Below are 13,361 nucleotides of genomic sequence, written 5' to 3'. Positions count from 1 at the left end.
GGAGATAACTGTCTTCCATCCCAGCTCCCACCATGTGTGAACTACAGGGAGACACTCATGTATGCCATGCTGTGATGAATGAAACAACAAAACACAGTGAGGTGTGTATTCCGTATTATCTTGATACCTTTGAAATGTAGAACTCATCCTTCCTTTCTTAGTTAGATAGCATTGTAGAATGCAGTACCACCCCCAGATGCTTGATATACTTTCTGGAAGAAGCAATTCTTTCTTCCAAGATGGCAGTCTATTAGCCATTCCATGATGAAGCCACCACGTGATAGCTTGGTTTGCTGACTCATTCCCATGCCATCTTATCATTTATTGTTCATAATTTCTATAGCCATTTCACCTGTGGTCACACTTATCATGAGAAGGAAGCTATTAATGATTCATTTTATTTGCCTGTAAATAAAGTTTGTGAGATTACTTGCCCAAGGCAAGTAAGTGAACCCAGATTTCCCAGAATCCTAGTGACAGTGCTGTTATTGAATAGTCTGAAGATGAACTGCTGTGTCCACACAGCAGCTCATAGGATCCTGCCACTGGAGTCCATTCAAGTGATTGGGTACACCTGACACCTCCATACCACATGGGGACAGTAACAGTCCCTGTGCTGATTGCCATGAGCCCAAGGACAGACTGCTCAGAGCTGTAGAACAGCACAAACCAAAGAATGACTACTGCTGAAAAACCCCTGTACCACATATGGTCCCTCTTAGCTATATGTCTCAGATTTGTCTAGTATGCATCTAAAACTATACATGTGAGTGTGACAAACAGGTGTTTGGAAAGACGTAGCCAGAGAGTGAAGACTGGCTGAAACTCCCTGCTGAGTACACACTCAATGGCACTCTTGGGTTTATTTTTGTGTCGTGTGTCACATACTCAAATTTATTTATTGTATTTAACATATTTATATACCGCCCAAAACCTGTATCTCTGGGGGGTGTCAAATAATTAAATATAGTTACTGCAGTCTACTGTGGAGATGTCCAGCAAGTCCTCTTATAGGTTTAAATTGGATCATTTTCAGTTTGTGACTCCTGAGGATGTGGACAAACTGCTTTGGACTTGATATGTTCTCTTGATCCTTGCCCAACCTGTTATCTTGATATTTGCCCAACTTGGTTTATTTCATCTGGTAATAAGAGGGTCTGGTAAATATTATAAATACTTCTCTGAGGGAGGACAGGATGCCTCCTTGTCTTAAGGAGGCTACTGTTAGACTTTACTTGAAGAAACCTGCATTGGATTGCTCAGAGTTGGCTAATTACAGACCCGTTTCCAATCTTCCATGGTTGGACAAGATGGTTGAGCAGGTGGTGGCCTCCCAGCTCCAGGCAGTTTGGGATGATACAGATTATCTAGACCCATTTAAAACCAGCTTTTGAGCAGGCTGAGACTGCCTTAGTCAGCCTGATGGATGATCTCCAATTGGCTACTGACAGTGGGAGTGTGACTCTGCTGATTCTTTTGGATCTCTCTGTGGCTTTTGATGCCATCGACCATGTTATCCTTCTGGGTCACATAAGGGAGGTGGGATTGGGTGGAATTGTTTTAGTGTGGTTCCATTTTTACCTCTCTGGTAGATTCCAGATGGTGTCACTTGGAGACTGCTGCTCTCTAAAATGAGAACAAAAGTATGGAGTTCCACAAGGCTCTATTCCAGCTCCAGTGCTCTTTAATACACAAAACCGCTGAAAGAGATCATCAGGAGGTTTGGTGCAGTGTGTTATTAATATGCTGATGACACCCAAATCTATTTCTCCCTGTCAACCTCATCAGGAAATGGCATGTCTTCCCTAAATGCCTGTCTGAGGTGGGTAATGGGCTGGATGTGGGACAACAAACTGAAGTTGAATCCAAATAAGACAGAGGCACTGACTGTGGGGGCTCAGGACCCAAGAGATAGTTTAGATCTGCTTGTTCTGGATGGGGTTACACTCCCCCTGAAAAATCAGGTACGTAGCTTAGGAGTGCTCCTGGATCCAAAACTCTCTCTGATTTCTCAGGTTCAGGAAGTGGCCAGGAGCACTTTTTATCAGCTTTGGCTGATACATCAGCTATGCCCATTTCTGGAGGCAAATGACTTTATAACAGTGGGGCATATGCTGTTAACCTCTAGTCTTGACTATTGTAATTGACTTTTTGTAGGGCTGCATTTGTACATAGTCCAGAAACTACAACTGGTATAGAATGTGGCAGCCAGACTGGTCTCTGGGCCAACCTGAAGGGACCATATACACTGATTTTAAAAGAATTGCACTGGCTGCCGATATATTTCCTAGTGAAATACATAGTGCTGGTCATTACCTATAAATAGGGGTGTGCGAACTGGTTCAAGCTCAAACTGGGTTCGAGTTGAACTGCCCTGGTTTGACTGGTTTGAGCTTGAACTGGACAGGCCCTGCCAAAAGGGGGACCAGTCCAAATTTGAGCCAAACCAGGCCTGGTTCATATCAAACCAGTTCGGACTGGTTCGACCAGTTCAGGTTCTTGTAAAGGGGAATCTGGTAGGGGGTGCTTGCAAAGGGGATTCTGGTTCAACTGGTTTGGATGCTTGTAAAGGAGAATCTGGTTCAGATGCTTGTAAAGGGGAATGTGGTGCGTGGCTCCTCTGCGGTGGCAACGGACCAGCAGTGGCTCCCCTGGGCCCTGCTGGCACTACCCACAATGAGATACAACGGGTTGATTGCATGATCCACAGCTGCCATGGAGAGAGTTCAGAGAAGTGGGGGGGGGCCCTCTGCACCTTGGCCCGCCTTCTTCAGGAGGACTTCTCGTGGACAGCAGGTGGGTACTGCCAAGTTATGACAACACCTGGCAGTCTATGGAAGACATCTCAGAGTGGGATGACAAGCAGTTCATGGGCAGCTTTAAGATGTCCAGAGGACCTTCGAATTTCTTGCCAGAGAAATTGAGCCAATCCTCCTCCATCAACAGGACGAAGTCATGCACCACGTGCTGCCAGTGTGTACGCACCCTTGTCATCACACTGTACAAGTTGGCTGCTAACTCCAAATGTCTCACACTCAGCCATTGCTTGTGGTTGGAACCTCAACGCGAAGCGCAGTGGTTACATTCTTGGTTGAACTGTTCAATGAAGACGTGATCCAGGTGGGTGACCCACAGGAGGGTGGGGAAGGGCCCCCCAAGTCCCTTCCTCTCCATCTGGGGAAGACAGGCTGTCTTTCCCCAGGAAGATTAAAAAGAGCACACCCACAAGGGGGGACATGAGGATCCTCATATGAACTAATAAAGAACCATTTTCCTGGCTGTTTATTGACAACCATGGCCAGGAGGCTGGCAAGTGGATTCCCCGTAGGTAGAGTCTCCTTGCTGCTCTTAAGTTGCCATTAAATGGTGGGGTAGATAGATAGATAAGCTTTATTACAATCTTTGACCAGTACAGAAGCAAGCAGAAAAACATAATATGAATGTTGAGGTATGCTTCAACACAGGAATCACTGTGCGGGTGGGCTATACCCACCACAGCCCTTCCCAGTTCTGCAATCTCAAAGTAGGTGTAGGAATGCCCCCCCCCCCTAAATTCTGGATGCATAGGCCAACCCTCCAGAGCAAAGGTGGGGACGACATGCCTTTGTGAGCCGTCACCTTTCCGGGCAGGTAACATCTCCCAGAAAGACCATTGCCAATTAATGTGCATGAGATCTGCACCAGGCTGCAGGAGCAGTTGTGCGGTTGTGTCATATAACTGTTTCTGGCATGCCGCACCTTGCATCCTCCTCCCCAGCCATCAACCAGCTCACTTCTCACCCCAAGTTATCGGTTGCTATTCTGTGTGAATCCCCAAAGACCCCATTGCTATCTGGAAGTGTCCCTTGCCATTCTTGGGTACCGGTAACTTTGCTTCAGCATGACTGTGTAGCTTGAAAGTTCCTGCAAGGGTATTGCTGTGAGTGCAGTGAGGAAGGGGTGAAAATGTCTTCGCCATGCCGAAGGCGAAGGCGGCCATCAAGGCTGAAAAGGCCTTGGAATGCTCCCTCAGAGATCATGCCCATTGGTAGCCGCCTTGATGACATCCTGATGCCCTGCTCGTAGTCTGGCGACACAAGTGGCCCATAGCTTGTTGGTATTCGGCCTCAGCAGACCAGGAAGAGGGAGGAGCTCCTCTGCCCAGAAACCAGAGGTTGCCAGATGGGCGGTCTGCAGGACGATTCCCAGGTTCACAAATTAACCTCGAGTTCATCAACCTGCAGTTTCACGCCATCAGAGCGTGATCAAAAGCAAAAGCAGTCAGAGTGTTTTCAGAATTGTAGTCTTAGATTTTAAGGTGCTGCTAGATTTGTGTGGTTGTTTCTGCTGCAACAGACTAATGGCCCAACCCTATGGATCCTTGCTCAGAGGTAAGTCTAACATCTTCCCTGGGACTTACTCTCAGGTATGTGCATCTAAGATTGCAGCCTTGCACTCCAGTGCTATGCATGCATTCTCAGAAGTAAGTCCCACTGTGTCCAGACTTATCCCTAGTAAATGTATTTAGGATTGTTGCCTTAGACAGCTGGTCCTGTAGATATGGACTAAATTTGTTGACATTTGGGAAGCCACTATGCCTTGCAGAGGTGCATTAAGAATTCATCACATGCATTTCCAGGAAGTAATTAGAGAAGCTGTACCTGCTGAATTTCTGCCTGGACACATCCCTCCCAAACCCACTGTTCTGCTGAAGACCAAGGCACAGTGTGGGAGGATGGAACCTCATTTGTAAAGCCAACATAAAAATGAGACTGCACAAAGTCTTCACTGCTTATCTGATGTGGAAGTCAAATTGAGCATCTTGCAATTTCCATGCTTTTTACAGCTGGTGAAAATTATAAGCCCCTTAACTCTCATCTTAAACTTAAACTGCTTTGATATTTAAATTTAGCTTTTGTTTTAAAAGAGACTAAGTTATGTGAGAACTTTGCATGCCCCGGGCACCACTTGGAGGGGGGCGCCATTTTTAAAATGAAAAAAAAAAATTAAAATGGCTACCAAAAACAAAATGGCTGCCACACATGCTCAAATGGCCTCTGCGAGGCCCTGGGCCTTGCCAGGCTCCACAAAGATCATTTGAGCATGTGTGGTGGCCATTTTGTTTTTGGCGGCCTTGCCAGGCCTCACAGAAGCCATTTAAGCATGCGTGGCAGCCTCCAAAATGGCCACCATGCTGATCTTTGCAGGCCCAAACAGGCCCGAAAATCAGCCTGGGACAGGCTGCAATTAAGAGGTCGGTGGGGGGAGGGGAGACCCTTGTAGACCCCCCCCACCAGCCTTTAGGAAGCCCCTCGAAGGGGCTACAGGTTAAAAAAATTTTTTTAAAAAAAATATAATATAAGTCACTGTACACATATTCAGTTTGGCACTATGTACAGAGAATCAGGGCTTGTGAATACTGAGCTGAAGCTTATGAGCTAGGATTGTATTCATTTGCTCTTACTTTGCTTCTTGAGATAAGTGAGTTAAGTGTGATGTCTTAATTATATGGCTATTAATGGTGAGTTTGTCTATGAATCCTTGTGAAATCCTTAGTATTATAAGGCCACTGGGAGTTTCTTTCTTTCTTTCTCTCATTTTAACTGTCTTTCTGAAATACTAGAATATATTCCAAGCAGTGACACAGTTTAATCTGCATATCCTTTAATTATTTTCAGAGTATCTGGGAAAAGTCAAATTCTCCATTGATTTTTAAAACTTATGTAATAGTGATGCTACAATGCATAGTAGAGAATTTGACAGGGACTTCTGTTTAGTTTTCCAAGTACACCTCCACATACTATTTGGGTATTTTATGAGCCCCAGCATACTGAAATTTGTAGTTTTCCAGCATTTTTTGGTCTGACTACATCCACTGCTAAATAGTTTTTGAAAGATTAAAAGATTAACGAGCTTGACTTGTATTTTTGAGCTGATATTATGATAAAGTTATCTGAAAGATGGATGTCAGATGTTTGGACGGGGGTGCAATTTCAGTGCTTGCCCTAGGCGCTATTTTCCCTAGATACGCCTCTGACACGGTACAATAGGAAGAGCACTACAATTATCTTGCAATGTATTCCACTCTGTTCCCACAATTTTGTCAATGGGTGCTTAAGGTAAGTCAATGACATAAGGACTGGGTGAGAGGGGAGGAATAACAGCACTCTGCCTTTGTTAGTAAAGTAATTCTAAAAACAGCCCTCCAGTGCTGCTCGCTAAAGAATTCACACAGTTTCTATTTCATTGATAGTGAAAAACTACTTCATATATTCCTAACCCTAACCCTAACCCTGCAGAAGGAAAATAGATTAGCAATGCAACAGATATAAATTGGGCTCAGAGGCCTAGTTCCAGCTGCATTGAAGATAGTGATCAATGCCAGCATGTATTAACAACCTTTAAGACGGAATTATAGGTTCACTCCTTCACATTGGTCTTAGATTGCTAAGTTTGTGTTGGTTTAATAAAGTTGAGGCATGTTTAATCATACTTGCTCATGTCTCTCATGTCTTTCTCTTTCCCTGCTATCTACAAAGTAGTACATTCCAGAAGTTGTCAACAAAGAACACAGCCTCTGAGCATACACAGGGTACGTGTCTCTTCCTTAAACCACAGACTTCCAATTAATGCTCTCTCTCTCACTCTCTCAATCTCTCTCTCTCTCTCTCCTGTCTGCAAACTAGAAAGACAGGGGTCCTTGACATTCTTTTAAAGAATAGATTAACAGATTCCACCTACCATGGGATGTTGTGGATGTCAGAATTATATGAGCACAGTGTGTGTACTGGGTGGGGTGGGTATTTCCCTCTTTTCATAACAGTCCTTCCATTAGTCCTCCCCAGAGGTGCTCTTACCCTTGGACTTTGGGCCAAAGTCCAGAGCCTCTACACCCCCTAGGGGCCCCCAAATCCTCTTTAATTTGCCCTGGGTAGTGTGGTTGCTGCACCGGTTGCTGAGTGCAATTGTGACCAGTGCCAGGTGCTTTAAAGACAGAGGGGAGAGTGGGGAAAGAAATATGTGGGATGGGGATTTGTTAAGTTATCTGTTGTCTTGTTTTTATGCCTGTTTTATATGTTTTTAGCTTGATATTTTTATTGCTTGATGTTTTTATTGCTTTTATTGTATGTTTTAATTTTTGTAAACCGCCTTGGGGTTTTCTTTTAACGAAAGGCGGTATAGAAATGTAAAAATAAATAAATAAATAAGTTGCATGTTGAAATGTTTCTGCTAATGCATATTTGCATAAATCTACCTGCTTTATATTCTTACATTCTTGCGAGTTCAGTTGCTGTTTGTGCCCTAAATAGCCCATGTGTTAAAAATAAAGCGTGTGTATGTGTGTAGGGGATGATGTGTAACTTGCAGCCGAGGCCGGTGGGCCTCCAAAGGCCTTTAGGTCCAGGCTCCACAATTACTTAGGTGCACCTCTGATCCTCCCCATTTTTTAAAAAAATATGTTTCAGTATCACTCCCTGCTGTTTTTAAAAGATTTTCCACTTAAAAGATTCCCCCCTTATGTCCCCATTTTATGGGATTTTCCATTACTTGCCCCCAGCTTCTTAACAGTAGGGCTTACTCTAGAAAAGAAGCAAAGGACTGTACTAACAGCTCCGTAAGCCAGCAGTCTCTGCTGAGAATGAGAGTCAAGTTAAACACACAGCTCAGCTTGCTATGGTAGTTCAGTTGGTTCATACCATTGGCTCAGGGAAAGGGAAGGCAGCAGCCATCTTTACAAAGGAGAAAGATTTCTGCTGGGAAGATTAAAGGAGGTCATTCTGCATGTGTTGCAATGTATGCCTTCATTGGATTACCCTGATAAGATGAGAACTTCAAGATTAATAACTTGAGAAATACTGAATGGTGTGTGTGTGTGTGTGTGTGTGTGTGTGTGTGTGTGTGTGTGTGTGTGTGTGTTTTCAAAACAAGCAAAATAAGAATATGATCCACAATGGAACTGAATTTTTGGACATTTAAAGGGGAAATGGGGTGGGGGGGGAGAGAAAGTGGTAACCTTTGCTTGAATATAGGCCAACAAGAACTGAAATCAGCTTCTTAGGGCTCCGTTCTCAAACTGCTGTCTCTTAGTCATTTGTCAATGTACAGGGGTGTAACTATAATAGGGCAAGGGGAGACAGTTGTCTGGGGGTCCACTGCCTTGGGGGGCCCCCAGAGGCAAGTCACATGACTGACTCCCCCAGATGCGCACCTGCCCAGGCTTCCTTCAGTTGTATTCATCCTTCGAAATGGATGTGAGTGTTAAGACCTGGAGCTACCAGAACTGCATGTCTTTCTCTAGTACCATTAAATGACTTGCATCATCCACAATTTACAAAACCTTTTAAAAAATAATTTAGGATGATGTTCTATTGTGGCACATAGGGTGTGTGTGTGTGTGTGTGTGTGTGTGTGTGTAATCCTCCTGGGTGCGCCTTTAGAATGTGTGTCCCGGTGCCCAGCTGATTGGCTGAGCGTGAGCGGCAGGCGCTCATGCGCAGTAGGAGGCCACTGAGCTGCTGCTGGGGAGAATGGAGGTGGCAAGGAGGTGTGAGGCAGCGGTGACACCCATCAGGGTCAGGAGGTGGCTGGGCCACAAGAAAGAGGAGGCGGTGGCAGGAGAAACAGTGAACGGGAGGGAGAGAAGCGGGCCGTCAAGGAGAAGGGGCTGAGGGAGGGGGGAGTGTCGAACTAGGGGCGCAGACACTATGCTCCTGGTCAGCTAGTATATTACTAATTTTACTATGCTTTTTGTTACTACTATTCAGCCTCATTTAAGATTTCTTTACTTCATGACTTGAGCTTCAGTGACGGCAGGGGTGTGTGTGCCATTTTAAAATCTTGTCTCTGGGCCCACTCCAACTTTGCTACACCCCTGTCAATGTATCTACATGAAATTCAGGGAAATGGTGGTGCTCTTCATCTAGATTGGAGAGGAGAGCTGGTCTTGTGGTAGCAAGCATGACTTGTCCCCTTAGTTAAGTAGGATCTGCCCTGGTTGCATACAAATGGGAGACTTGATGTGTGAGCATTGTAAGATATACCCCTCAGGGGATGGAGCCACTCTGGGAAGAGAATCTCGGTTCCAAGTTCCCTCCCTGGCTTCTCCAAGATAGGGCTGAGAGAGATTCCTGCCTGCAACCTTGGAGAAGCTGCTGCCAGTCTGTGAAGACAATACTGAGCTAGATAGACCAATGGTCTGACTCAGAATATGGCAGCTTCCTATGTTCCTATGTAGATTCTCTGTGCCAAGCCTCTGAAAGATTGGACAGGTGGTTTGGAATGTATGACTGATCTGTTTTGAGCTTGCAATAGTGGGATGCAATTTTTTACACTTCACCTTAACTATCCAGATACTAGCATACCTCTATGATTTACTTATTAATTTATTTATCTTACTATGCCCGAACCACTTGGAAATGTTTTGCTTTTCAGGATTGCAGGGGTGCTGCTCAGTCAATTGGAATGATTTTTGAATTTCAGTTGGAATGATTTTTCCCCTGGCAAATGAGTGGTCCACCTCATTCTCTGCTGCAACCCCATTGCTGCTACATCGTGCCCACTGTCAGCAATGGAGAAGAACTTCTTCCAAGCCTTGTCCCACTCCAGCTTGACCCTTCTTTCTGGGATGGTTGGCTGGGGATGCTTGAAGTGTCTCCTCTTTCTTGACTTGTATCTGTTGACCAGGCCCATTTTTCACAGCTCAGTGGTTTAGTACTGTATTGATTAAAACAGGAGACAAATGTAAAAAGGGGACGTGGAGCTTTTAAAAAGTCCTTAAAACATCTTTAAGGCTCATCCCTAAGTTTCCCTTTTCTTCCCCAATGCACCACCCAATTAGAAATGTAGGTCATATTCTTATCAGCTGAATGGGTTCTTCTTACATGGCTGTTGATCCACAACATATTCCATATATTCAAAAGATACCCACAATAGTGCTCCTGGATGAGTTATTTCTACAAGGTCTTGAGCACAGCTCAACCAGTCCTCCAGTATGGATATGCACATTTTAAATGTTTGAGAGTTCCAGCTGTTAAAGGACTGTTACAATGAGGTGTCTAGTTTAAAACAGATTTCACTTCATGGAAGTAGTTAGGCATTAAGATAATAGAACTGGTTGTCACATATCATTCACTCACTGATGATTTTGCATGTATGAATGAACCATCAAGAGCCAACAGCACAGGACTTCCATAGCACTTCATTTGTCAATGAATGGATATTTAAGATTGCAATCTTAGGCATGCTTAGCCAGGACCCATTGAACACAATGAGACTAACTTCTGAGTAAAAGTGAATAGGACATCAAAACTATGCATATGTCTGTACAACCCAGCCCAGAATCAACAGTGTTTCACATACGTTAGAGGTACTCCAGATATATTTTAGATCTTTTCTAACAGACGTGTCCCAAAATGGTTACTTGTGGTGTCCTGGGTACCTGTGTGATAGATCATTTTGCTACAAATGTAGATGGGTGGTTAGATTAGGTGGTAAAAGTTATGAGGTGGAAGGCTAGACTACCACTTCAGATTCCAGGTGGGCAGCATGTTTCTGAATATTCCCCCACACAATAAATTATCTGCAAGGAGAAATCTAATGCACAAAAAGATTCTAGATAGCTTCTTGCTGATGAGCTACTTCTTTACTTTCAGGGAGGTTTTTGTTTTGGTTTGATTGTTTTGTTTTGTTTAGCATGGAGTTGCATTTCAAAAATGGCATAACACACCTGTAAACTAAAATAGTAAAATCCTGCCTAACCTCTGCATTGTACCACCATATTCCACTGCATGCATAGACCAGGAATATCAAGCCCTGCAGACCAGTCTGATCACATGCAGCTAGATTATTTAATAGCAGCCCCAACCACTCATGGTTAGGCAGCTCTCACACAACAAAGATAATGTTTAAAGGGTAGCTCCATTTATTTTTCCTTTGAGTAAAAGCATGAGATCTTGTGCACCTGGCACAAAGTGTTTTGATTTCAGTGGATTTGGAATAGGGTTGTGAATCATATGAGCAAAATCCACAGAAAAACCATATATGTGATCGACAGAAGTTGCATGTATGTTCATCACATAAAGGCTGTGGATGTGTGGGATGTGTGTGGACTTGCAGGTGTGAATGGGCCCTTCCCATCACAAGTTCAACAATTGTATCATATCAAATACAACTCTTTTCAATGGAATGAGTTCACATAGTCAAATGTCAGTCAGCCACCAAGTTAGTTATCAAATCATGAGAATGCAAGTGGAGTAATCCACCCATTCAGGAGTGTAGCTATGATTGAGCAGATAGGTTCAAAGAACCCACTCCACCACCATCCCAGCTCCAGAGGTCCTCCCAGCTCCACCCCTCCCGATTTTCTCCATTATATTCCTCATTCCGAAGGGCTACCGAGGAGAGGGGCAAACACAGGCCCTCTCTGCCCTAGCTATGTCCCTACGCCCATATAATAGCTAATTTGGACTTCATGGTTTAAGAACTAGGTGAGTCACAGCGATGGCAATCTTCACATTAGTGACTTCATAAACCAATCCGCTTTGATTTAAAAATACTGCAGAATCCTTTTTTTGTGGGCTCGAAGTCTGATCAGTTTCTAAATGGATATGGCCCTTATTAATTGCCAATAGCATTGTGTCCATGTACATCTTGATATGGCTTTTGCACTGTGTTATGATTATTTCTTCCATAATCAATTATTTGTCATTTCCTAGAGAAAAACTAAAATAACCTCATTGTGATGCTGTAATATCCCATCTTAATCTGGCAATGTGCATTCTGGAATCCATGTTTTACTCAGAAATAAGTTGCCTACATTCATCAAGATCTCCAAGTATGTATAGGATCTCAGCCTCAATCAACTCACTAATCTGTTAAAAGTGAGACAATAAATAATCAATGTTGCACTTTTCAAACTTGGGGCTACTAAACTGATTGAGTGTTCAGAAAACACCAGCAGATAATCAGTTTAAGATAACAAAAAGCAAAGACTTGGTTAAAACAGTTTCAACAAGGAGAGTGAAAAGGTTACCCAACAAGATTTGCCTGTAAAATACCAATTTATTTTAATACTTAAAAAAACAAATAAATCCAGTGATAAATGTTCATTATCAAGAATCAGCATAAAGTGCCAAATAGCAATAACTTTAACCAAAAACATATTGGAATGTCTCAATTTTTTTACACCACTTAGGAGAAAAAATGACTGTGGATAAAGCTCTCAGGTTGAGATTTGTCACTCCCCAATCTACTTGCTCCCCATCCGGACATACACTAACTTGAAAGTACCACTAAAACCACACTGTGCACAGCAGACACTGATTTATTGCTGTCAACCTTTCCCCCTTCCCACCTTGGGTGTTTTGTTTTGTTTTGTTTAAATAAATCCACAAATTACAAACCACCTCCCAAGGCACTAGACCACAAACAAACAAGCTGAAACCCCAGGATGCTGGCCGGAGTGTGCAGAAAGGAGACCCACTGATCAGAGACCTAGGTGTCAAGATGTATGGAAGACAGCAGGGTCCCTTATGCAAGGGTCATTTCGAATGTTGCCTCTTTGAATTCAAAACCCAGAGTTTATCTGTGGTTTTCCTCTTCATCTGGGCAATGCCTAAAACATGAAGCCAGTTTCTTTAAAGATCTTCTAGATTTTCTCTTCTGCATTATATGAATTATACGCTTTTAAAACAGTCACACGAACACACACGCAAAAAGGATAAACTTTTTTTTAAAAAGCAATACTTCTGGAAGCTTTTGGTGTTGTTTGTGTCTTAACAATGAAGATTCCTCTCCAATACTTGAGCACCACCTTTTGACGTAAAGTTTATTGAAGCCATGCAAGATTTGCTCTCTCCTGTGTAACTTGGAAGCAATCAATATTATCACCCAGAGTTTGGAAAGGCTGGTCGTATTTGTGTGCAGAGAGGTTTTTTTAAAAATTAAACATTAAATTAATAGTGTTCAATGCTCCCATTTTGTCTCTGTTGAGAATTTGATTTAAAATTCAGAATGGGGTAGGGGTGACGTTCATGGGAGCCGGAAGCTTTAGCATTTTATTTTGGAAGGTTTGAGCTCTTTTACTTGTGTGTGCAGTGTCTTGTGAACAGCTAGAGTCCTGGACTGACAAAATCCTTTTCCACATTCTTGACACTTAAAGGGCTTTTCTTTAGAGTGAATATATCTGAGGAGAGAAAATAAGGGACAGATTTTAAACAAAAGAAAAAGAAAGAAAGAAACACATTCAGCTAGAGGACTTCTCCATCAAAACTTTTCCCTCACAACTTGCCAGAACTCAAAGGATGGGGGGCCAAAGTGGTGATAGCAGTTCCTCAAAAGGGACCATTAATACCCCTAAGGAAAATGTAGTGCTCATGGATTTT

General features: G+C 43.2%; 1 protein-coding gene across 4 annotated transcripts in view; it reads right to left on the bottom strand.

Annotated features, from left to right (window-relative positions):
• Positions 1-12,019: 12,019 nt before the first annotated feature.
• The window catches only part of OSR1 (odd-skipped related transcription factor 1), a 31,907-nt gene continuing 30,565 nt past the window's right edge, over positions 12,020-13,361 (bottom strand). For all 4 annotated transcript variants that reach the window (XM_053285555.1, XM_053285556.1, XM_053285553.1 and 1 more), the window contains one exon: positions 12,020-13,162. In XM_053285555.1, the coding sequence (XP_053141530.1) occupies positions 13,027-13,162 (136 nt within the window). In that variant the 3' untranslated portion in view covers positions 12,020-13,026. The remainder of the gene's footprint in view (positions 13,163-13,361) is intronic.

Source organism: Hemicordylus capensis, chromosome 1 (assembly GCF_027244095.1).
Source record: "Hemicordylus capensis ecotype Gifberg chromosome 1, rHemCap1.1.pri, whole genome shotgun sequence".
Lineage (NCBI taxonomy): Eukaryota > Metazoa > Chordata > Lepidosauria > Squamata > Cordylidae > Hemicordylus > Hemicordylus capensis.
The sequence above is the reverse complement of the archived record's forward strand: the minus strand, read 5'-3'. Positions and strand labels throughout refer to the sequence as shown.